The 25,384-nt window shown below is 42.8% G+C and overlaps 1 protein-coding gene across 1 annotated transcript; it reads left to right on the top strand.

The window, feature by feature from the left end:
• Nucleotides 1-1,740: 1,740 nt before the first annotated feature.
• On the top strand, nt 1,741-22,114 carry LOC122660874. The gene is made up of 17 exons (XM_043856162.1): nt 1,741-2,080; nt 2,392-3,158; nt 3,262-3,330; nt 3,412-3,610; nt 3,942-4,041; nt 6,296-6,424; nt 7,147-7,215; nt 7,312-7,393; nt 7,593-7,652; nt 7,736-7,788; nt 7,872-8,038; nt 8,362-8,542; nt 9,646-9,703; nt 9,792-9,848; nt 9,932-10,177; nt 21,522-21,524; nt 22,094-22,114. The coding sequence occupies exons 2-17, from the start codon at nt 2,412-2,414 to the stop codon at nt 22,112-22,114; spliced, it is 2,241 nt and encodes a 746-aa protein (XP_043712097.1). The 5' UTR covers nt 1,741-2,080; nt 2,392-2,411.
• Nucleotides 22,115-25,384: the final 3,270 nt, after the last annotated feature.

Here is a 25,384-nt window from a genome sequence, read left to right as displayed (position 1 = left end):
GGACATACCCTAGGCACCACTACAATCAGTGGTCCAAACCATCAGTACAAGACTACAGTCCATATAGTTAATGTAATTCATAAACCTGAATATGTAATATATTATCTTTACCAGAAAAAACAAGAATGTGTAATATATTATCTTTACCAGAAAAAACAAGAATGTGTAATATATTATCTCTTATTCAACTGTAAAAAATATTATCTTATAGTATATAATGTAATTAATTTCTTATTTTAATTTACTTTTGGTTTATCACCATAAAAAGTGAAATTTATGTTTATCATTCTTGTATTTTCAAATAATTACGTCTACCACCTTTGGAATTTAATCAATTTTATAGATCTCTCCTGTATTTTGAAAGATTCTTACAAACGTACAACTATCGTTAGATGAGAATAGTTAAATGGTGATGTCATCGCTCAAATATTAACTAAATACCCGTAATACCTTTAGTGAAGGTATTTTTCATATTTATCCCCCATTTGTAAAAATGGACCCATGAACCCCACCCACCCACCCACCAACCACCTCCTCCTCTTTCTTATTTTTCTTCATCGTCATAGAACACCATTGCCACAACCTTCCAACCTCCTCCTCCACCACCACCATCGTCATCACGAGGTGGAAAATCCAATCCCCCCATCATCAAGCTCCGATGATTTTTCCTTGCATTGAATGGGAGCATTGGTATTTATTGATGTTGGTGCTTGGCGTGTAACAGTCTAGGTTTGCTCTGCATCACACTTCGCGTTCAAAGTAGTTGCACATATTACTGTGGCAGACTGCATTTGAATAAAATCTGAGATGGGCTTTCTGCTTTGAAAACATGGAGATCGTGTAACAAGCTTCACTAGACCAGATTGGGCAAATTGAAGTATTCCATCATGCACATCTGTTTTGTCTGGAGATGCCTTAAATGTATTAGTAAGCGACACAATAGCAGTCAACGAAGACATCTTGCTTGTAATGAAGAGTCGAGGGTGACTTATGCTCTAGGGTTCCTTCTGAAGGAAGAAGATAGGAGGCACGAAGGGTAGGGATTCTCCACGGACCTCCAACCCCCTTTGCAACCCCCATCCTCTGCACAAGTGCACGGAAAAAAGAGAGAGAGAAATAGAGAACCCTTGAACCCTCATCACCCCCATGTGGAACAGTCATACACACACCACCCTCTACAACCTTGCCCCACCTCCTGCTTGCCTCCCTTCCCTGCAAACCCACACCATTCTCAATTAAAAAGGGTAAAATTATCTTTTAGAAATAAAATTAATAGAGTTAGTATTCAGGGTTATAGATGTAATTTTGAAATCTTTGAGATGATAAACTTAATTGTTTGAAAACACAATGATGGTAAACGTAAATTTTTCCAAAAAAAACGATATGAAGTGGAAAAGTTCCGTTCCACTAATAAAGAAGCTTTGTGGGCCACTACGTATCTATCAATGCTTTCGCCAGTGCTCTTCAAAGTACGCCTAATTCTACCGAAAAAAAAAAGAAAAGTACGCGCCTGGCCCTAAACGGGATAATTGACACGTCAGCGATATGGTAGCCACGTAGGAGATATTTTATTTATCAGCAATGCCATTCGATAGTCGCCACGTGGGGTGTATAATAAGTCAACAGCAAGTTGGGCCCTCGAAAACTATATAGTCCAATTTTTTTTTTTTTTTAATTTACATCCTTCTCGTTTCTTCCATCTCATCAGCCCATCTGGACATTTTATTAATCTTTTCTTTTTCTCTCTCTCTCTCCCCCACATTGGCTTTAACCGCGACCGCAAACTCGGGGCCTGGGAATGGGATTTGGTAGTTGCCGCGCTGCGCGTTTGTGTGTTTTGCAGAGGGGAGGGAAACCCTAACCGTAATTCTAATTTTGCTTCTAGTTTTTCTTATGTCTTTCTCGATATCCGTGAACAGAGGAAAATCCTAACTTCGTATTCAAATCTGCTAAATCTGCTTTCCATGTTTATTTCAACTTCAAAGTTTCGATTTGGAAGCGGTTTTTGTTGAGGGTGGAGAGCCCTGATCTAATGCCTTCAGATTCAATCTTGGGAGATTTGGATTGACAGTCGTCAGAGGTAGGTTTGTTCGTAGTTGTTCTCCCTCTCTCTCTCTCTCTCTCTCGCTCGGTCCCTTCCGAAGTTGCCAACGGTTGGAGACTTCTGACAGTAGTCAACCTTATAATGGATTTTAATGTTGATTATTGCTTTGAGATGTATCGAGCTCATTAAATTCTGAGGTCTACGCCCCATCTGGGCAGATATAAAGTTCATGAATTTTATAGCTATTGATTGGATTTTATCATTTAAATGTTTTGTCAATCTATTTCTTTATTTGTATAGCAAGTTAATTCTATTCGTGGTTCTGTTTGTTTATTTCAACTTTCCAGATAAGGGATTTTGGTTTTGGATGGAAGAAGAAACTGCTTGTTTAACAGTGTTAACTGATGGGGATATGGCATTGTGTGATTCATCAAAAACTGAAGTGAAACGTGATCATCAGTGGGTTGTAGATGCTAATGAATCAGATTCCTTGCCCAACAAGAAGCTTGCTAAAGAAAATTCAAACGATGACCTGAACTCGGAAATTCTGAATCCAAATGTTTCTCCAAAGGAGAATGTATCCAGCTGTCAGACCATCTCAAGCCAACATGACGAGTTGGCAAGGGATAACAATTTGGGAGGTGGTGACATTACATCTACAGAGAATTCGAGTATGGACAGCACGACTGACGAGGAGCATAGTAGAAATGACTCTGCTGTTGCTGTATGTACTTCTCAAGTTATAATGGAAGTTCCAAAACCTACCAGTTCGACTGGGATTAGGAGAATAATATTCAAGTTCAGCAAGAGCAAGGAAGATTATGCTCCATCTTCTTCAGCAGTTCAGCCTGTAGATAATGACCCCACTTATGGTGGATCTCGACACTGTACTGGGATGAAGTTGGTTAATTCAAGTGCAGACATGTTAGTGGGTCCTCCAAGAAAAGTTTTATCCGAAACGGGAAACATGTTTACATTTTCTCCTAAAATGAAGATGGAATTAAAGATGCCCAAGAAGGTTGTTGTGAACAGCTACCCTACAAATGTCAAAAGGTTGTTATCAACTGGCATTCTTGAAGGAGCTCGCGTGAAGTATATATCCGGTACTCATGAGGTAAATTTTAGCTCCTATGTGTTCTTGAAGGAGTTTGCATGAATTATATATCCACATATCTTGCCCTTTGCTGATTTATTGTGCTGTGTCTGATGTTTGTCAGAGAGAGCTTCTTGCTATTATAAAAAGCTCTGGATATTTGTGTGGTTGTCCACTGTGTAATTTTTCTGAGGTATGTCACCTTTTGTTTCTAGTGGTTCTATGGGAATCTGCCATGTTATAGGTGCAATGAATGCTTGAATGGCTTTTACAGGTTCTTAATGCTTATGAGTTTGAGCAGCATGCCGGGTGCAGAACCAAACATCCAAATGATAACATATTCCTGGAGAATGGGAAGTCAATTCATAATATTGTCCAAGAGCTGAGGCGTACACCACTCAATTTGTTGCCTGAAGTGATTCGAAGTGTGGTTGGATCATCAATCAATGAGAAATTTTACCTGGTCTGGAAAGGTGATTCGAAATATTTTGCCATTAGATATTATTTGTTTGGAGTTATTCTAGAAGCAATGAGTTTTTATTTGTTGCATCATTGTGGAAAGGGCTAGAATTTTTATTTATAATGTACACAAAGTTGCATTTTTTGGATGTATACTGTAAGGTGGCGTAATAATACATTGATGTGGAATGCTGAAACGGTCCTTGTTTAGTAGAGACATAATTGAGGGGTATGAAATATTTTATGCCCAAACTTTTCAAAAGAAACACCCATTTTTATTTGTTGTATTGCGAAAAGTTGATGGATTTAAACTTGTTTTGACAATAGCATTCTCTTGTCCTCCAGAATCACTCCAAGCTCCAAATCTTCACGAAATTGGTGGAAAGTTTGAAATGGAAAGACAGTCTCAACTGGATCTTCTTGATCTGCCTAGTTCAATGGAAAGGTACTGGTGCTGCTCATTTGGTCTGAGCATTGCATGCTTCTCTTGAATGGTTCAATCCTTGTTTTCATGAAGGCGCTGTGTTGGGTCTGGGGTGCTTGTAACTTCTCTTGTAAGAGAAGTATTTAGCCCCCTGTTATTTGGGTTCCAACTAAGAGACTAATTAGGTTGAAAATCTAGTTGAACAAACAATTCAAGGGTTGTACTTTTCTTTGCTATTTGAATGGGAATGAAGGTTTCTATAGAGTTCCAAAAAACTTTAGGATACATCACACTATCAGATAGTTAAAACAAGCTTATTTTTTCCCTTCATGATACATGCTATCTTTTGGGAGGGAACGTCTATTTGTTAGCTATGGCATGTTATTGAGGCCTGGACCCAAGCCAAGGGGAACCGATCGCCAAAACCATCAAATTGCAAATTCTGAGAATGTGATCCAAACTGCCTCTTGAAGTGACATTGGATTAGGAGATGACAAGTGGTCTCCCCATCTGCATTGACCTATATAAGCAGAGGTGGGGTCAAGCCAACCCATTGCAACTTCATTGTCTGTGTTACTATGATTGGCTATTGGATTCCTAAGTCAAAATTGCAGTCAAATTATGAGTAGGGTGAGGCTTCAAAGCAATGACTGAGAAGTATGAAAAAAGAGTAGAGATTTCAGCCATATTAGATGCATTAAAAATGAAGATGATAAAGTATCAACAAGTGATGAGGATATTAAAGAGAGATGGAAAAACTATTTCTACCACTTACTAATGAAAACAATACAAGTAATATGTAACCAACGATGGAGATTGGAGAGGGTTGATTATGGAATGAAATTGTGAGTTGAGTTGCATATGTTGTGAGTGTTTGTGTTGTGCTGGTCAACTGCTGTTTCCCTTTCCCAATCTCCCTCCTCATCGCTGGTACACACCTTCCCTACTTCTCCATTCCTTTCTCTCTCATATATGGGTCGAAGGCTCCTTTTTCCTGGGCAATTCAACCTTTCAAATCCTAGGTCCAATGCCCTCTCTAAACTTGAGATTCCATCACAGTTCAGGTCTGCACTTTCATTGTTACCACCGGGTACAGGTTCAGAATGATGAAATATTTTCTTCACTTGCTGTTCTGTTTAGGTTGGTTAATACCTGGATTTCAGAGATTCCATAGTTGTGAACCGAGTCCCAAAGTCCCAGCTCGATCGATCCTATCTCAAGTAGGATTTTCTTTTCAAAAGGAAACCTTTGCTGCTGGTTCTGTCTGACCGAAGGTTGAAGATAACCTCCTCACCTGTCTTCAATTGATTTAATCTATCTTCCCATTTACAATATTACCCCTCCTTTTTGCCTTTAGTCCCTTATTTTAATTTTGTTCCAAGTTAGCCCTCCACTTTTAATTATAATCCCTATTCTGTCCTTTATTCTATTTTATCTTAATAACCATTTAAAATTCCCTTTATTAACGAAACTGCTAGTCTCCCTTCATAAGCTTCAATTTATTTACATTACCTTTAATTGTTGAGCCATTTAGTACTTGGGTGGGCCCATAAGAAAACTCAAACAGGGTATTTTGATCCTGGGATCGCACCAGCAACGAAGGCTTTTGAATGCTCAAGTATAAAGGGGTGATTTGATTCGGATCGAAGGACCTAAAAGAGACAGGGATAAAAGTGACTAGTTTCAGTGGTTGAAACTTTTGGCTCCATTGTGGTTTGAAAAGGTTTCTTTCTCAGATGATCCTTTAATCTATTCAATAAATGACACTGAATCAGAAGTCTCAGAAGTCGCAACATACCCCAACCTGATCTTGTTTCTCCTCGTAGTTTCTTTGACTATTACAGACCTTCACAATTCTTTTTTGGAAAAGTATCTTTTGCTCTTAATTATCTATTACGCTTTGCAACTAAAATTGTCTGAACTTTGAATCAACGTCACTGTTCCATTTGACGATTCTCTGCTCGCTGGAAAATCATCCATGCTTCAGGGGAAAGACAATGAATGCTAGATTCCTCAATTATACAAAGCCTTCATGCAGAGAAGGGGATAAGGGGGACTTCTTCTTTTCTTCAAGAAAAGCTGAATTTTATGTGTAGTCCCCCCCCCCTTCTCCTTTATTTGGGAGTGAGAAAAAGAATCCTTTGTCAACACTTGACACACCGGTTCCTTTCTTTGTCGCTGGTACCTTTCTTTTTTATTTTGTTTTCTCTTGATTGAACCATGATTTGTTATCATTTCATTGTCATTAATAGTTTTTGCTCATTGAAACTTTCAGCTGTCCTAGTGACGCTGCTGAAGACAGCCTCGGCCTTTCTTCAAGATACTTGATGCCAGAATTTCCTATGAAAGAGAAGGCCCATGTGAAGCAAAAGAGACCAAGAGGGCGGAAACGTGGGGTTAAAAGGTTGGTATTCTTCTTTTGTTCTTCATCTCTCCTTGGGCACCAGTTAAAGGTTTCCATGGAACTGGGGACAGCAATGAGGCTGGTCACTATAACATGAGATGAGTGGTGGGGTCCTCTATAAATCGGAACTACCAATCTCTTTCTTGTGATAGTTTGTGAACTTCACAAAGTCCAGCTTTAGCAGCTAAACTAATGTTAATAGAACATAAATAATTGGTAGGAAGGGCTTTGCCAGAATTCATCCTTTCAGCCACATTTGCAGACATGGTGGGTTGACCTGATAGAGGACATGGCAGCCATCTCACCCTGGTCAAGTTTCAGGCCCAAATGAGTATGGGAGCTGGTTCAGAAGTTGAGTGGAAAGTAACAGTTACATGCAAAATGTCACTAGATGCTATAATAGAAATTCCCTATTTTGTAATATTGATGAATCTGTGAACTGAATTTTGAGGCATTTTCCTTGCTCATTTGGAGATGAAGCTTGAACATTGAGATGGTGAGGCATATTCCTGTATCACATTGACTGCACCACCTCTATCTATGTCTTCCAAAATAGAAAGTTTGATACATGTAGAGGGAAGAAGAGATGAGTGCTTACCAGCTGAAGTGGTCACATGGGCGAGGCATCTGTTTAAGTAACTCTTTGGTCAATACATGGAAGTTCAAAAAAAGTGTATAGTGCTTCGATTATTGTAGGTCATTTACTTCTTTATATCGTGTAGGCTGAACTCCAACAGTTATAACTTGATTGTGCGACAGAAGAAAACTGCTGGAGGTAGGGTTAAGAAAAGGTAAGCATTCTATTATTCTTATTACCAGCTTCACATTAACTAATGAACATTGGGATCGAACGGTTTTGTCAGAAGTTAGTTACATTTTGTTGACAGGGATAATGATCTACACCGTTTACTTTTCATGCCAAATGGACTTCCAGATGGAGCAGAGCTGGCTTATTATTCCAAAGGACAGGTTGCTTGGTTTTTAACTTTTTTTATACCTAGATGTTGCTGAGTAGTTTCTCTGGTGTATATTACCGCTGGCTTATTATTCCAAAGGACAGGTTGCTTGGTTTCTAACTTTTTTTATACCTAGATGTTGCTGAGTAGTTTCTCTGGTGTATAGTACCATTTTAAATATATTAACTGAGGTCCCCCTATACCTTCTGCAGAGATTACTTGAAGGCTATAAGCAAGGAACTGGCATAGTTTGTAGTTGCTGCAACAGTGAGGTAAGATCAGCTACCCATTACTGGATAAACCAATTATTGTTTTTTTTAAGGTATTTAAGCCTTTTTTTTTATTGGATGAACAGATTAGCCCCTCACAGTTTGAAGCTCATGCTGGATGGGGTGCTAGGCGTCAACCGTGAGTAGCTTTTGATGTACTGTCTTGATCAATTATAGTTGGATAACTATTGTTTCCTAACTAATGTTTTGGTGTACTTTCAGATACCGTCACATTTATACCTCAAATGGATCGTCACTTCATGATCTATCACTTTCATTGGCAAATGGACACAGTCTTGCTGCTAGTGACAGTGATGATATATGTACAGTATGTGGAGAAGGAGAGGATTTGATCCTTTGTGATGGATGTCCTCGAGCATTTCATACAGGTAATCTGCATGAGTCATAAATATTCTTTTTCATGCATTCATCTCAATTGACTACCCTTTTTTTTATCTTGTTGTAGAGACGGCAATTTCAGGTTATAATTGATAAAAGAATCTTATATTGTTTTCTTTTATAAGGGTAGTTAGCTGCCTAGAGTACGTTTGCAGTCATTTGCTCCTCATGATGATGTCATTTGGTTTGAATTAGGCCATGTTTGATTACTGGAAATATATTGTCTCACTTGAAGGGTTTTTTTAAAATATATTTTTTTTGTGGTGGGAGTATGGTTGGTTAACTCATATTTGCATTCTCTGTGTTTATACAGCTTGTTTGGAATTACAGTGCGTCCCGGAAAGTGATTGGAACTGCCCATATTGCAAAGATAAATTTGATGTTGGTAGAAATGCATCTATGGGGGAATTTTCCACTGCGAAGCCAATTACCATAAGGTTGACGCGAGTTGTTAGAGCACCTGCAACCGAAATAGGTGGTTGTGCTGTTTGCAGGTAGGCTACCATCTCTAGCTGATTTTTCCTTTTGTTTTTTGTATTCCCATCTCTAGCTAATATGTGATATAGTATTGATACTCCGACATGTCTTCAATTAAGAAAGCTTTCTGCTTTAATGGGTTTGACCTTTGGAATTCGGATGATGTGTCCCACCCAGGAATCTTTTGGGCAAAAGGATGCCTTAATTGATCAATCCACTAGTACTGCCATTCCCTAAGAGGTTATTTTCATATTCCTCTTTCTGAACCCATAAAAGTCTTTTTAATGACCCCCTGTAGAGTGTTATTGGATATGATAGATCCTGCTAGTTTAAGTTGACCCTTATCTGTTGGTGTCAATTTTTTGTAAGCAGTGGTTATATATGGCTATGAATGAGAATCTTTTGGTCATTCAGACAACTGTTATGTATCCAATCAAATCATTTATTGTATAGGAGTTGTCATAGCATAGATACATCAAGTTGGAGTTCACTTAAATTATATAGAAGGTAAATGCATGTATTTTACTCAAGACCAAGGTTAGCTCAACCTACTCACATGTGTGTGTTTCCAATCTCAACCGGCCGCACACCCCCATGTTAGGATGTTTCCATCAGTTATCTTGGAATTACAATAAAACAGGAAGTTTTAAATGTAATCTGAATTCAGCATTCCAACCAGCTGGATTATGTTTGAGCTCAAGTGGAGGTTCAAACTGGACTTAAAGCATATGTAAGCACTTGGGAGTTGGGAACGAGTTCGGTCCAGACCATACAGAAGTTTGTTCTCAAATCTTCTCCAACCTTCTGATCCAATTTTGTTTTGGAACACTTTCCACTGTCCGGAGGTTATATTTTCATGATTTATAATAGGGTTTGGTTAACTATATTTCATTACTTGGATGGGGCCTGTGATCCTAACATGGTCATCATTGGAATTTCTAGTTTCTTTGTATCTTCTAGGAGGAAGTTTATTCAACCTTCTTATGCAGATATTATTTCTTTGTTAAAGTTTAGTTTTACTGATTCTTTCAAGTCCTGCTTTATTTTAGCAAAGAATCTTTATTTTCATTTGTTTGTACAGTTACGAATTTATCTGCTTTTCTTTGAATGTTTCATTTAGGGGCCATGACTTCAGTGTTGCAAAATTTGATGGGCGGACGGTTATACTCTGTGATCAAGTATGCGTATATTTACTTTGTTTGCATGTGCCCCCCTCTTTTTTTCCCGGGGTCCTCATCTTACCCACTTTCTTTTTGTTTTCCTCAGTGTGAGAGGGAGTTCCATGTTGGGTGTCTGAGGGACCATGGGCTGTGTGATTTGAAAGTAAGTCTGGCAGCTTTCTATCATCTAGAGTAGTCAATGTGTGCAGTTGAATGTCTTAATGCTCAGCACATTCTTTATAACAGGAGCTTCCTAAGGACAAGTGGTTTTGCTGTGAGGATTGCAATAGGATCCATTTCACTTTACAGAAATTAATTCTCCGTGGAGCAGAGATGGTTCCAACTTCAGTTTCAACCATGATAAAGAGGAAGCTAATGGAGAAAGGCCTAGTTGATGCAACTGAGGATAATGTGCAATGGCAAGTCTTAAGTGGAAAATCTGGCTTTCCAGATCATCGATTGTTGCTTTCCAAGGCTGCTGCAATCTTTAGAGTAAGTCTCTTCTGTCAGCAATTTTTTTTTGAAAATCTATTTATAATGTTGTATGTAGTTGTGTTTGAAGAATTGCAATACTGTTTGTCTGGTCAATGAACTTTTGCCAGCTTTCCTTGGAAGACTTTAGTCATGGTTGCTGTGCTAATACAATTTTGTTTAAGAATATTCTTGTCCACTGACAAAGGGCCCTTGGCTACTTAAAAGATAGGGAAAATTACGTCTACTACCCCTGGGGTTTCAAATAATTATGCCTACCACCCCTGGAGTTTCATCTATTTCATAAACCTCCCCTGTATTTTGTAAGATTCTTACAACCCTTACCGTTAGCTGAGAACCCTTAAGTGATGATGTCATTGTCCCAATATTAACTAAATGCCCATAATACCCTTAATGATGGTACTTTTACATTGTTACCAAAAAAAGGTACTTTTACCCTTTTACCCTTATGTTACAAAACCCTTAAAAAAGAAAAAAGAAACAGAGAGCGAGAACCGTGAGAGTTTCAGCAGAGGGTTTCACGGAGAACAAGGAGGATCAAGCTTGCGGAGCTCATAAGAGTCCATTCGCAACCAAGATTCAAAGGCTCCTTAGATTTAGAATATATATATTTTTTTAATCCATAAAAATCGAGTACTGTATTCATTCAAGAACTGCTGAAGTGTTCAAGTGATTCATACACAACAATATATTTTTGGAATTGAGATTTAGAATTCCACTGAAGCATAAAGTTGGGAATAATCCTGTGGAATATGCTCCCTTTGTAGTGAAGAGGTTTCCCACTCTTCCCAATACCATTCTCCCCTGTCCAAAGCGCTCGAAAATTCTTTGTGGTTTTAGGAACTGTTTTCCCAATGAGGCCCATGACAATACGACCAGCAAATTTTCCATCGATCTCAACATCAAAGTATACATTGTGAGTTATTTCCTTCAAGCTTTCATTGTTTGCCTTCTTTGCCTGAATTACAGCTAAAGCTCCGAAAAAGACCAGAGCCCATAGAAGCAAGATGGAGATCGATCGAGTAATGGTTGCCATCTTCCTGTAGACTCCTCTCAGTCTCTTTCCACGCTTAAGAAGACGGACATTTCCCAACTATTTTAGGAATTGAGATTTAGAATTTTTCTTCGTGAAGCATTGTTAGATCGATGGTCCTACCTTGGATTCTATTATCTTAACAGCGACTTCAGATTTCTTCGGAATAATACTTTGCAATCTCAGAAGGATTGACTCAGAGAAACCATTTCTGCATTGGCGTTCCCAGATTGCCATATTACCTGAAATTTTGAAAGCCAGGCCTAAGATTTAAGTTTGTCTTTAAAACTAAGCAGCAAATAGGCAAATCCCGATTACAGCCAACCCGAATTTGGGTCTCATGGCTTGGTTATCCTTGTTCAAAATCTAGGGCTAGAGCAATTAGGGCCTATTCATTCCTCCTGTATTCCGTTTTAGGGTTATTAAAAGGTTCACCAATTCCATTGGCAATCATTATCCCGATTTTGACTATTCGATACAGTCGATTCTAGGATAAAAACAGCAGAATCGTTCAAATATTCCTCAAATCTGTCAAATCCATGCTTACCTTCTCCTTGTGGTGGAGTGGGAGGAAGAGTAAGGGGGAGGGGCGGTGGTTTGGGAGGAAGAAAATGGACTGGGGAGAGAGATCAGGAGTGGAGCGGGAGGAAGATCAGGGGATGGGGTGGGGTTGCAGTCGTGCGGTGGGGGTGTTGGAGTTCATCGGTTCTGGGAAGGAGGAGGAAAACAAAAGGAATAAAAATTAAAGAAATGAAAAAAAAAGTTAATTTAAAAAGCAAAGGGCAAAATTATCATTTCTTTCCAAAACTAACAGAGTTAGTACTCAGGGGTATGGAAGTAATTTTTAAAACTTCAGGGGTGGTAGACGTAATTTTTCCCTGAAAGATAAGGGCACTCAGATGCAGGTGCACTGGCTTGGACCGACCCAAACCCATTTAAGTATCCGTGTGAAGATGAACCGGGTCCATGGGTTTTTAGGTTCAGTAGGATATTGAATTTATTTATTTATTAGGGTTTTATTAGTTGGGATGTTATCTTGTAATCTTATATTTTAAATGGGCTACTTAGTGATAGGGTCCTTTCTTTACTTTAGTTTTAATAGGCTAATTAATAATAGAGTTGATTTACGTATTTAATTTTCAGTTTTAGATTACTATTAGGTTTCTTTTATTTTCTCTTTATATACTCTTGTAACCTGTCTTTTATTTTTCGGATTCAAATTAATGAAATTTTGTTTTCTATTTGTTACCAGAATGGTACGATAGTTACAGATTGTGAGACCTTCTTCCTCTCTCTCTCTGGCCTCACTATTCTTCTTCTTCTTCTATTATCTTCTCTTTTCTACTGTTACTTTTTATTACATGTTTTGTTCTCCTGGTTTCCTCCCCATCCCCTGTTCTGGCGTAGGAACAGTCCATCACGATTGAGGACTGCACTCTCTCATCTCCTCTTCCTTCCTTCTCATATTCTGGGCATAAGCTCACCTCCATCGGGCGTCGCTACCTGTACAATCTGGTGTCTGGATATCATCTGGACTGTGAGTTGCTACCCCCAGAATTTCAGAATAAAGCCTTCAAACGAGAGAGATTTCTCAAAAGATTGAAACCTGCGCCTTCCCTTATTGCTAATTCTTATTTCATCCTTATTTTATCCTAAGATCATCATTACCCCTATCCTTTAATTCTTAATCCCCATCATTTCCTCCCTGCTTTCGCTACCTGTACAATCTGGTGTCTGGAAATCATCTGGACTGTGAGTTGCAAGACTGATTCCAGATTCTGTTCTTACTCTACCGCCATATCTGGTTTCAGGTCTCTCCTGTTCCTCTTCTGCTAGCTTGTTCCAACCAATTACCCCACGATTCTGGTTTTGAGAGAACCAGTTGTTTTTGATCATCCTAATAGAGGACTTTTCTAGATTGTCAAGGAAGTCCTTGGCACCAGCCAATCTTTGTCATGATGGAGGTCAGAGTTGAATATCTGACTTTCTAAGATGTTAATGGGGATGCTTAAGCTCATCTGTTGGGGATAGGTCCTCCTTATGACCTAAGTGAGTTTCCATTTACTCCTTTTAGAGAAACCTGTTTGGTAAGCCTATGCTGGGGAAGCTCTGGACTGCAAGGCCTTGTGACTTTCAATGAGGAGCTGATTTAGAGGGATGACCAGTTTTTGTCTTTCAAGAACGGTGTAGGATAGTTTGTGAAACTCAGCCATAAATTATTTCTTTAGTCCAAGGTGGTACCTTTCTTAGTGGTTCAGTGGTTGATATAAAAATAAATTTTAAACAGAAAAAAAAAAAAACTGAAAAGCTTGGGGAGTTTTTAGGATTGTTGGCAAAGGAATATGAGGAGGCAGCTTAAGTTGTAATAACGCTTCAAATTATGAACCCTAACTGTGTCTACTTCTTGTAAGCCAATGAGAATGCAAGAAATGAAAATTTTCCTGCACACAAGTCCTATCCTTTTGTTTTTTGTGTGTGTAGGGGTGAGGTTATTTGGAAAGGCCGAGTTATTGTTGTTGTTGTTGTCGGGGTGAGGTTATAATCCTTTGCTGTGTTTGGCTAGCACGGGGAAGTTATATCCTTTGCCATGTCTGGGTAACATGGGGAGGAGTACTGAAGCAGAGGTGGTTACCTTTAGAAAACAAGGAATAGAAGTGGAACCTTAACTGCTCCCAAGCCTCCCATCCAGGTTCCAGCAGCAGTGGAAAAGCAGTGGTCTTGGTTTCAAGTGAAGCTCTTCATAATTTATTTTTGGGCATTTGAGGGTTTTTTTTTTGGGTAAAGTACACGTACCCCCCTATAATGCACCCAATATTCCTCGTACCCCCCTAAGCGGCTCAATATTCCACGTACCACCCCTGCTTTACACCCCAAATGCCAAATAGGTCCAATCCGTTAAATACCACCGTTAGATGCCAAAATTTTGACCATTTTACCCTTTGCTCTATTTTCTTAAATCTGAAAAGATTTAATTACCCTCACTTATTTGTTGCCCTAAACTAATTGAAAATGACCATTTTACCCTTTGTTTTATTTTTAAACATGAAAAGACCTAATTGCCTTCATTTATGTATTACCCCAACCTAATTTGAAAAGACTATTTTACCCCTAGATATTTGTTCCTAAAAACCCCAAAATGCCCTCATCTTCCCCAAATCAACTCACTTAGAGCGCCTCCGTACTTAGAGAAAGCTGCTGCTCCGGCAAGGCGTCCAGCTCCCTGCTCTGGCGACTTCCTTCCTTCTCCGGCTATACGTATTGGCGTATAGCTGAACCGGGACGGTAACTCCCCAATAATCCTTCGGAATTCTCCCCTTGGCGAACTCTATAAGCTCCAACAGAGAGTCACCGGAACTGTGCGGATCTGCCGAGAATGATGATAAACCTGGATTAACCCTAAACGACGACAATCCTTCCTTTTTTTATTATTCTACTTCAATCTGTTTCCTGTTGATCCCTGTGGATAAAACCTAAGATTCGCCGTTGACGAGCTTTATCTTATTCCATTTTCTTTCATTATTTACTACTGTAGTTCTGTGACGTGCCAACCGTAATTCACTGCTTACATTTTTTTATTACTGTTTATCTGATGATAGTTAAAACTCCTGGATTTCTGTTTTTGTTTTAAAAAGAAAGGAATATCTAATTGAAGAAAAAATTTCTGTTATTTTGATGAAATAGCTGCTCCTTTCTTGCAGAATTTCATACTTGTTTCAATGAAACTTGAATCTGACTCTTAAAACTTATTTGAATGATGCTCAATTCTATACCCTGCCGGGTCCAATCTATCAGAGCATTCTGTTTCTAAAGGTTTGATTGTTATTTTAGGCTAAATTTGTAAAGGAATTGAAAGAAACATCTTCATCAGAATCGCAAACAAGCACTCCTGAGGTGGGTTTCCATCAGAAGAGCGGACTCTTGAAGCCGAGGGTTATCGGAGGTGACACATTGGAACATAAAGGGGAGAAGCTCCGGCCACCCACCATCAGGAAGGATACCTGAAGCGAACTCGGAGACTGTATCGCAGAGCTTTTTGGATATCGTCTTGGCAACTTCTTGTTGAATGCAAGCAAGAAGGTGAGTTTTGAGAGCCGATTGCGTAGAAGGAGAAAGACGAGGCCAGATGTAAGAATCATCACGGGTGAACTGCTTACGAAGGAGAATCGCCGACATGGCCCGTAGCTCGACGAGAGGAGATGACTGAAGAAGATGAGCGAGCTTGAGAGACAACGCATCGGGCTGATTCTGTTTGCAGAGATTAAATAACGCCTCGGCCTGCGATCGCTGTTCGTTCCAAGATGACATGAGATGGGAAATCAGGGTTTCGAATGGAGCCGTATTGGGGCCGAGGATCGCAGCCAGTTGGGCTTGCTGGGTCCCGGTTCAGCTATATGCCAATACGTATAGTCGGAGAAGGAAGGAAGTCGCCGGAGCAGGGAGCTGGACGCCTTGCCGGAGTAGCAGGTCCTCCCAAGCTTTTCGTCGGTTAGGTTGGGTTGGTTTTTAGGAACAAATATTTAGGGGTAAAATAGTCTTTTCTAATTAGGTTAGGGTAATACATAAGTGAGGGCAATTAGGTCTTTTCATTTATAAAAATAAAATAAAGGGTAAAATGGTCATTTTCAATTAGTTTAGGGCAACAAATAAGTGAGGGTAATTAAGTCTTTTCAGATTTAAGAAAATGGAGCAAAGGGTAAAATGGTCAAAATTTTGGCATCTAACGGTGGTATTTAACGGATTGGACCTATTGGCATTTGGGGTGTAAAACAGGGGTGGTACGTGGAATATTGACGGGTGGTACGTGGAATATTGAGCCGCTTAGGGGGGTACGAGGAATATTGGGTGCATTATAGGGGGGTACGTGTACTTTACCCTTTTTTTTTTTGGTGAATAAAAATGTATTACCAAAGAAAGCCCGAGGTGGGCAAGAAAGAAATACAAGGGAAGGCTGGCGGGGGGGGGGGGGAAGAAACAAGCCACTAGCCCTCTAGAGGGGAGGCTGTAAAATGGTACAATCAAGGTCCCAGGCTCTAATAATATGCCTATTCCTGGGAGAATCCAACTAAGACTTGTGGGGGAGGAAGCTCAATTTCGTAGAAACGTCAAAGGAGATGGACTTCCAAATCAAGTCGAAAGATCTAGAATTGGTAGACCATCTCCGAAGGTTTCTCTCCATCCAGATATGGTATAGCGTACCTCCAAATACTAGCTTCCCAATGGCGTCGCATATAGAGCCTCCTGGGAAGGATCTGATCATCCAGAGCCACTCTATCAAAGGGAAGGGGTCTTTTGCTGCGGGGCCAAATGAACAGAAGGGCTTTTTTCTAGATGGTTTGGGAGAAGGGGCAAGCAAAGAAAAGATGGTCGATGTCTTCAGAACCAGACCAGCACAAGGTACAGGTGTGGGGGGCAGGGATTCTACGGTGGATGAGAAAGGCTTGGGTGGGAAGGCAATGGTTGAGGGTTCGCCAAACTAGGAAACTATGGCGGGGGATGTGACCTGTGAACCAAACCAGTTTGTGCCAGGGGACGGGGGGCTTGGGGGCGGACAAAATTCCAAGCAGAGCTGAAGCTGAAGAGGCCAGTAGAGGAGGGGAGCCAAGTAATTTTGTCAACAATGGAGGGGGAGGGGGAGGGGGAGGGGGGGGGGGAAAGGGGAGTGAGGGAAGGCCAGATCAAGGAGAGGATGGGGATAAGGGGGAGGGGGGGATCAAGAGCCAAGGGAGATGATGGAAGAGAGGGGCGCGTCCTTAGGGATGCTGGAGGAATCGATAGCTCTGGGGCCAAAATGGTTGTAGAGAACTCCAAGGGGGTGCCATGGATCAAGCCAAATGGAGGTAGAGGAACCATCAGCAATGGAGAAGGAGATGGCTCGCAGGGCAGTGTGGCGCAGGTAGAGAATCTTGCGCCAGATGTAGGAGGAATCGGGGTGGATGGGAACGGTCCAGATGGAATTATTTTTGAGAAGGTGGGAGTAAACCCATTGGACCCATATAGAATCATGCTTGGAAGAGATTTTCCAGATTAGCTTTAGGATGCCCGCAGTATTGGAGTCCTGAATGCGCCTAATCCCCAGACCTCCCTCAGCTTTGGGGAGACAGATAGATTTCCAACTGATAGGGTGAAGGAATTTGGAAGTTTCCTTTCCTTTCCAGAGGAACGCGCAGAAGAGTCTTTCCATAGCTAAGGAGGTGGCTTTTGGAATGGCAAAAACTCCGCACCAGTAGATGTAGGAGGATTGGAGGACCGATCTGATGCACTCAAGTCTGCCAGCATAGGAGAGAAGCTTGGCTTTCCAAAGTTGAAGGCGCTTGCGGATATTGTCAAGCATGGGGGTGCAGTGGTGGCTGGAGAGCCTGGCAGGGATGAGAGGGAGGCCAAGGTATTTGACTGGAAGAGTGCCAAGGGAGAAGCCAGTCAAGTGGAGCAAATTGGCTTTAGCATCATTAGGGATCCCCGAGAGGAAGAGTTTGGATTTGAGGAGGTTGATACGAAATCCTGAAGGGTGTTCGAAGAGATGAAGGGAGGACATGATGTTAGAGATGGAGGAAGGGGAGGCTTTGGAGAAGATCATCAAATCATCAGCAAAGGCCTGATGGGTGAGATTGATGTGCTTACATTTGGGAAGAGGGGAGATAAGGTGAATGTCAGTGTTGGTTTGAAGGCTCCTAGGGAGGACTTTAAGGGCCAGGGAGAAAAGGAAAGGGGAAAGGGGGCAGCCTTGACGGATCCCAGCTTTCGCGTGGAAGAACCCCCCGGGGGAACCGTTAATAATAACCGAGAAGGAAGGGGAGGAGATGCAAGCTAGAATCCACCTAATGAAAGGCGGAGGGAAGCCCATCAGAGACATCACATCAGCAATAAAGTCCCAGCGAAGGGAGTTGAAAGCTTTGTGAAGGTCAATCTTCATCAGGGCAGCCGACGAGTGGGATTTCCTGTCGAAACCTCTAACGATTTCAGAGCAAAGGATGATATTATCTGCGATGCTTTTACCAGAGATGAAGGCTGATTGGTTCGGGCTCACTAAGGAGGGGATGACGAGCTGGATCCTATTGGCCAGGATCTTTGTAATGAACTTGTAAAGAAGATTGCAAAGGGAGATAGGCCTGAAATCAGAGAGAGGAAGCACCATCTTTTTTAGGGATGAGGCAGAGGAAAGTCTGATTGATCTGAGCCAGCTGGTTGGGGTTGAAGAAGAAACTGCGAACAGCAGTGATGAGCTCAGCTTTGATGTGGTCCCAGCAGCTTAAGAAGAATCCCATGCTAAAGCCATCAGGGCCGGGGGCCTTGTTGGATTTATGGGAGAGGATAGCTTTGGAGATCTCATCGTCCGAGGGAATGGCGAGAAGGGAGCTAGCGAGAGAGGGGGGGGACAAATTTATTTATGAGATCAGGGGGGATGGGAGAAAGAGGAAGGAGGGAGGAGTTGAAAAGGGAGGAGAAGAAGGAGACTGCCTCGGACTTGATGTCAGAGACAGAAGAAAGATGGGAGCCATCATTAGCAATGCGCATGGTGATGGAGTTGGAGCTGAGTCTAGCTTTGAGAGAGCGGTGAAAATACGCCGAGTTGGAGTCGCCCAGCTCCAGGCAACGAATGCGGGATGTCTAGCGGAGGAAGTTTTCTTCTTGAGAGGAAAGGGAGGCAAGGGATTCAGAGAGCTTTTTCTCTTCCTCTGCCAAGAAAGGGTTGAGAGGGTCAGCTTGGAGGCGGGATTGGATGCAGGAGAGCTCATTTCGGCAATCAGAAACACGGGAATTGATGTTGCTAAAGGTGGAGGAGTTCCAGGCTTTGAGGGCTGATTTGGTGAGGCGGAGTTTTTTGGCAAAGGAAATGAGAGGGAGGGAGGGACAGAAGACAGGAGAGCTCCAAGCTTTGAGGATGGTGGGAAGGTAGAGGGGGTGGGAGGTTCACATGTCAAAGAATTTGAAAGGTTTGGGGCCAAAGGAGGAGTATTGTTGGATGTGGAGGAGGCAGAGGCAGTGGTCTGAAAGACCTTGGAGGGGAAAAGAAGCGTGGGAATGGGGAAAAGAAGAGAGCTAGGCTCCATTGATGAGAAGCCGGTCAAGCTTTGCAGGCAATCCGGTCGGGACTTGCGCGACGATTGTGCCAAGTAAGAGGGGATCCGGACCAACGACGGTCGTCAATACCCGCTTCCTCGATGCAATCGTTAAAAGCAGAGACGGTGAGAGAGTCAAGAGGACGGCCTCCAATTTTTTCATGTTGAAATCTGACAACATTAAAGTCTCCCCCCACCCCCCAAGGGCTTGACCCGACCCTGAAATTGAGGAGGAGAAGATCGTCCCAAAGATGGGAGCAATTGACAGCCCTGTTGAAGGCATAGACAACAGTGAGGAAGAAGGAGGGAGGGGAGTTGGGGATGGAGATGGAAAGGTGAAGGAGTTGGGGGGAGGAATGAGAGATGGAGAAGTGGATTTTGGATGGGTCCCAAAGAAGTCAGATGCGGCTGTTGGGCGAATGGTCGTAGTTGGAGAGGAAAGACCAAGATGGGGTGATTACAGCCGCAATGCGGGGGCATTCTCAATGAGAACCTGGGTTTCAAGGAGGGCACAGAAAGAGGAGTTGGGGGATTTAATGAGATTCTTGATTTCATGGTGTTTTGGCAGGGAATTAAGGCCCCGGACATTCCAAATAAATCCAGAAGACATGGGGAACTAAAAGGGGGGGGGGGGGTAGCGAGTTCCTAGGTGGGGCACTTCGGTACCTCTTGCGAAAATAAGAGATGGTGGGGCAGTGGCGGGCAATAATTGGAGCAGCAATAGGGTAAGGGATCCCCGAGATGGGAACAAGAGGGGAGGGGGGTGGATCTGGCCAGACCCGAGAGGGGGGGGAGGTGGGGGGAGGGGAGGGGAGGGGAGGGGAGGCTGCCAAGGACCAAGGAGAGAGGAGAGAGGGGAGAGGGGAGAGGGGAGAGTGCAATCGGCAACAGGGGTACACAGTTGGGCCAAGTGGCTGGGAAGCGGGTTTGAAAAATGGTTCATTGGTCGGGTAATCAAAAGGGTATCGGGTCGGGTTGAAGGAGCAGACGGGTTGATGGGTTGGGGAAGGGTGATGGGTCGAGAGGGGTTAACATTAAGGGGCACATGTAGGTTGTGGGCATTAAGGAGGTGTGGAGGGGGGGGTAAAATGGGTAAATTGTAAGTGAAGTAGGATGGAAGGGGTTTGAAAGGTAGTGGGGCTAGGGATTGAGGGGTGGAAGAGGGAATAGGAGAAAAGGTGGGGACACGTGGCAAGAGAGGAAAGGTGGAGGGGTGGGGGTTGTTGGGAAGCGACAAAGTGTCACGAGGGTCAAAAGGAAAGGGGTTTGAAACTGGGGAAGGGGCTTCGTTCACTTTACCATTTAGCAGGGACAAGCCTTTGTCAAGAGAGAGACTTCTGTAGGCAGATTGCGAGTCATAGGGAGCGAAGACTGCAGCAGCGCCAGGGGAAGCCAGAGGGGGCAGAGCCCAAAACCTAGATAACGCAGAGCTCGAAGGAGCTTCAGGGCCATCGTCAGTCGTAGGTTCCAAAATGATGCAAGTAGCGTTGCGAGACAGCGATTCAGTCGCTAGGTCCATCGTCTGTAGGGGGGCAAAGTGATTTGACGAGGTTGAAAGATCCATCCGAGGTGGGCCGAGGATCGATGCAGATGTTTGACTAGCTGGCGGAGGCAGAGTGGCAGTGTTGATGCAGGAAGACAGAGTCGTCGCGGGCGCAGGAAAAGAGGAGCCTTCCCTGCACGCAGGCGAAGAGGAGCTCAACTGGGCACGGCGGGGATTCCTGTTGGAGCGGCGGCGAGATTTCAGTCGACCCCTGCTGGGAGATCTGGAGGGGCCAGAGGCCAACGGGGGGAGCAAGAGAACATCTGAAGTAGCCGGAGGCGATGTGTGACTTGGTGCTGTTGGAGCCAAAGGCGATAGCAGGTCTGCAGGGGGAACTGAGGGATCAACAAGAGTTTCAGGGCTAGCCTCAGGTAGGGGATTCTTTCCGGAGCAGCTCTTGGAGTGGTGACCAAAAACGTGGCAGTGGATACAAGGAGAAGGAAGCCAGTCGTATATGATGGGCTGCTCGAAATTGAAACCGTCTTCGTCTACAATGGAGATGGAGGAGGGGGGTGGGTGATCAGCCGAGATGTCGATACAGAGACGTGCGAAGGATAACCTGTCCATCTTGAGAGTACGCACGTCAGTGTAAAGAGGGTGACCCACAACTGAGCCAATTCTGCTAAGGCTTTCCTGGCTCCAGAAGTGAAAAGGAAGGCCAGGGAGGGAGATCCACAAGGGAATTGTGCTGTGGTCGACCTTGTGGAGAAGGATGTAGGGGTTCCATTGTCTGAGAAAGATGGGTTTGTTGCCTACAAGCCAAGGAGCACAATTCAAAGCGCGAGCCAAAATGTCGCCTGAGAAGAATTTGAAAATGAACACGCCACTGTCGAGAAGAAAAATGTCCAGGGAGCCCTCCGCTCTCCACTGCTTGGAGTGGGAAGACCTGACGGTGTTGAAGGAGGGCCTGGAGCCGAGAAAATGTCCGACTAGGCAAGATTGCCACTTGGAGATCTCAGGGGACCGAATTACGTTGGGGCAGAGAGCAAAGGTGTTGCCATTTTCGGAAGAGGGTTTGAGTTAGTGGAGGGTAAGGCCAGAGCAGGGGGGAGGATGGGCTGGAGAGCAGGGAGGCCTAGGATTTTGAGCCGACAGGGGTGGTGGAGGCGGTGACAACGGGGGTGGTGGTGGAGGGGGAGGGTGGGGTGGTGGTGGCGGAGGGTGGGGTGGTGGAAGAGATGACAGCCGGGTTGGGTGGAGGAGCAAGCGAGGGGGGGGGGAGGAGGCGGAGGGAAGGGAAGAGGGTGGTGGCAGGTTCATGCTTTCCTGTTCATGTGTTTGAGGGTTTTGATCAATGGAGATAAAGCAGTAGTAGCTAAAGGTCTTTTCCATGAAATAGGATGAAATGTTTTAGTGTAGCAAGAGTTAATGATTTGAAGAATATGTTCTAGAATTATCATGGAGGCTTTAGTGGACGTAATATCAGATGTATGCTTCTTCTTTCTGGAGGCCTGGCCTGAACAATACTTGCATCTTGGGAGGGAGGGAGAGGGAGAGGGATTTATAGTCACATTAAAATCTAATATCTTATCGTTATTCTGCTCTTTTTGACTATCAAATTGAACCTTTAAATTTCTGTTTCATTGTTGTGCTGAAACCTTAAACTATTTAATCCTATTGCCAATAGGATTAGTCCATAACTCAATATCTGGCCATATGATTTCAGTCAGAATTTGAGGAGTTATTCTAGACCATTAAAGTGACGTTCGACCAGAGTTTAGTTGGTGGTTACATGATGGATTTCTTCTAAATCTGGTATTTTTCCCTGCACTGCAATTCTGGTTTTCAATAGAGTTTCTGAACCTAATCCTTAGGTTTCTAGAAACCCATCAGAGTGTCAAGGAGGAGAGTGTGTGAGAGGGTGCATGATAGCGGCAGTGTGGCCATCATTTCCCTAATTTATATATGTCCATTATGAAGTTTATGTCCTAATGATGAAACTCCTTGATGGTATCTAGAACAAACTATAGGAAATCAATGACAGGGGGAACAATCTCTGGTGTGTGGTATTGTAGTAACGTTGTTAGTGAGCAGATTAGGTTCCCCCCCCCCCCCCCCTCATTTATGATGATTTTTGAGGATCAGTTTTTAATGGGGAATGGTATACTGAAATACAAGGAGGAATCAGAAAATCCACCCTTTAACAGGATCACAGATGACCACAACAACAGATTTAGAGAAGTCTATCGAAGTCAAAGTCAAACTTTCAGATTAGGGTCCAAGTTTCAGAATTAGAAACTCAAGTTTACAGATTTGAGAGAAATCCTGTATTCTGATCTGTCCAAAACTTTGGTCGAAGGCCTGTCTAGGTAAGACCTATGATACCCAAAACATCACCTAGATCTAATGGTCAGTTCTCTCTAAGGGGATTCCTTGTCTGACCAGGAATGCTCCGTGTTAACTATTGTACCGTGCGGTACAATTTGTGGTTTAGTTTCCTGGTAGGTCGAGGATTAGTTTAAGTTAATTTTATTTCAATTTTGTTTCTAATATTTCTGATTCCTTCTATTAGAAGGAGTCCTATCTCTATGTAATTCCCAGGATATAAATAAAGTGTTGGGGGGGGGGGGGGGAACTGCTCGGTATTGACTCTTCTTCTCTGGACAGTCCTCCTTTCCATTCCTTCTCTTCTCTTCTCGTCTGATCACTGGTTCTATTATTCAGATATGGTTGCACTCCAAAACAGAGCATTCACAGGGTGTATCACAACAGGGTTTAATCCACCAGAATCTGAATTAATTCAGAGAGTAGCAGCAGTGGGGATATGACCTTGATTTCTCCTCAAAGGCCTGGATCAGATTCCTTCCAGTTGAACCAGAGTTTCTCACAGTACACTGATTTTTCTCAGCAGTTAGGCAAAGAAAGCCAATTTCATTCATCAATTATCAAATCTTGTGCGAGGCCTTACAGCCTATTCGTTAAATAGAAGACTAGAATTCATATTCCTTATCAGTCTAGGAAACTCTCAAACCGATAGGAATAGGAAATCCTACTTGCTAATAACAATATCAATAGTCAAAGAGACCAATAACAAACCAAATAGAAAACCAAAATCTGAAAGGAAAGCATCCCAAGCAAGGAATAGGGGTTATCCTGAATAGATACGGACTCTTCTTAACAACTACAACAAAGACTCTTAAAAATAAAATAATAAAAACAACTGGATAAATGAAGCCCCATGGTCTGGTTTTGAGTGAACCAGCAAACACCCAGACCAGGTGGTCTGGCCAGGACATAGTCCTGTTGAGCCAAAAGGCTCTAATGAAGAACCATAGGCCATTTAAGGGCCCAGTTCTTCTTTTTGTGGCTGTAGGCGAGGTACTGCCTTGTTGCATCAACTCTCACTGGCTTGAAAACATTCGTCCCTGACTAATGTATAATTTACTGCTCGTCGAGATCCGGATTGAGCTGCTTGAAGTCGTCAACATGAATCCAAGTGCAACCAGTCTTTGGACGTCCCTTCCATTTCATAAGAAAGGAATGAGAGCCGCCTTCATTCCATGTCATAGTGTATCTATTGTCCATGGCGTCTTCAATCTCATTCTTGAGGGGTATAGCAAAATGAGGTAGCCGAAGAGAATGTTATGTGCACCCTCATCAAAATGGTGACCCACATAAAGAGTCAAATCAGCCACGTTAAAGACATTACTGATAGTCATATCTGGTGGCAGGCAGCTTGAAAACATACACATTAGGGCCATTCTTCTCCAGCACTTTATATGGACCCATCTTCTGTGGATGCAACTTAGTATTGGTGTCACAAGCAAACCTTTCCAGAGTTATTCGAACCATTACTCTATCTTTGGGTTTGAATTCGACGAAATGACGGTAACGATAAGCCGTGGCCTTATAGGTATCATTGTTAAGAGAAATGCGTCATAGTACATCAGCGTGCACTTCAGGGATATGCTGAATAAACTCGTCCACTTCAATGCTGACTCGTGCATGAGATGGGAGGGGAACCAAATCAATCGTCCTCTTGGGATGAATTGCGAGTATTATATCGAATGGAGTACAACCTGTAGTGCGATTAATCGAGCTGTTGTATGCAAACTCTGCTATGTCGAGTATAGAAGGCTAGGTCTTCTCTTAATCTCTCGCAAGACAGCTTAAGAGATTACCCAAACTCCTACTGAGGACGTCTGTGTGTCTGTCTGTTGTGTGGATGAAAGGCGTAGAAAGTTGCAACTTTGTATTTGTCTTCAACTAGAGTCTTCCAAATTAACTCATGAACTTCACATCGCGATCCGAAACAATCGACTCTAGCAACTCATAAAGACCTACCACCTCTTTAATGAAGAGGGCTACAATATGGGTTGCATCAAACCTCTTCCAACATGGTATGAAGTAAGCCATCTTGGAGAATGGGTCAGCCACCATGAATATGGAGTTGTGCTTTTTCCGAGTAGTGAGTAGGCCAAGCACGAGGTCCATGCTGATGTGAATCCATGGTGTATGAGAAACGGACAGTGGGGAATACAATCCACTGTTCTGCTTCTTCCCTTTTGCAAGTTCGCATGCGTGACACTGTTTAATCATGCGATTGACAAATCTCTGAAGATGTGGCCAATAAT

This window comes from Telopea speciosissima, chromosome 1 (genome assembly GCF_018873765.1).
Source record: "Telopea speciosissima isolate NSW1024214 ecotype Mountain lineage chromosome 1, Tspe_v1, whole genome shotgun sequence".
Lineage (NCBI taxonomy): Eukaryota > Viridiplantae > Streptophyta > Magnoliopsida > Proteales > Proteaceae > Telopea > Telopea speciosissima.
The sequence above is the reverse complement of the archived record's forward strand: the minus strand, read 5'-3'. Positions and strand labels throughout refer to the sequence as shown.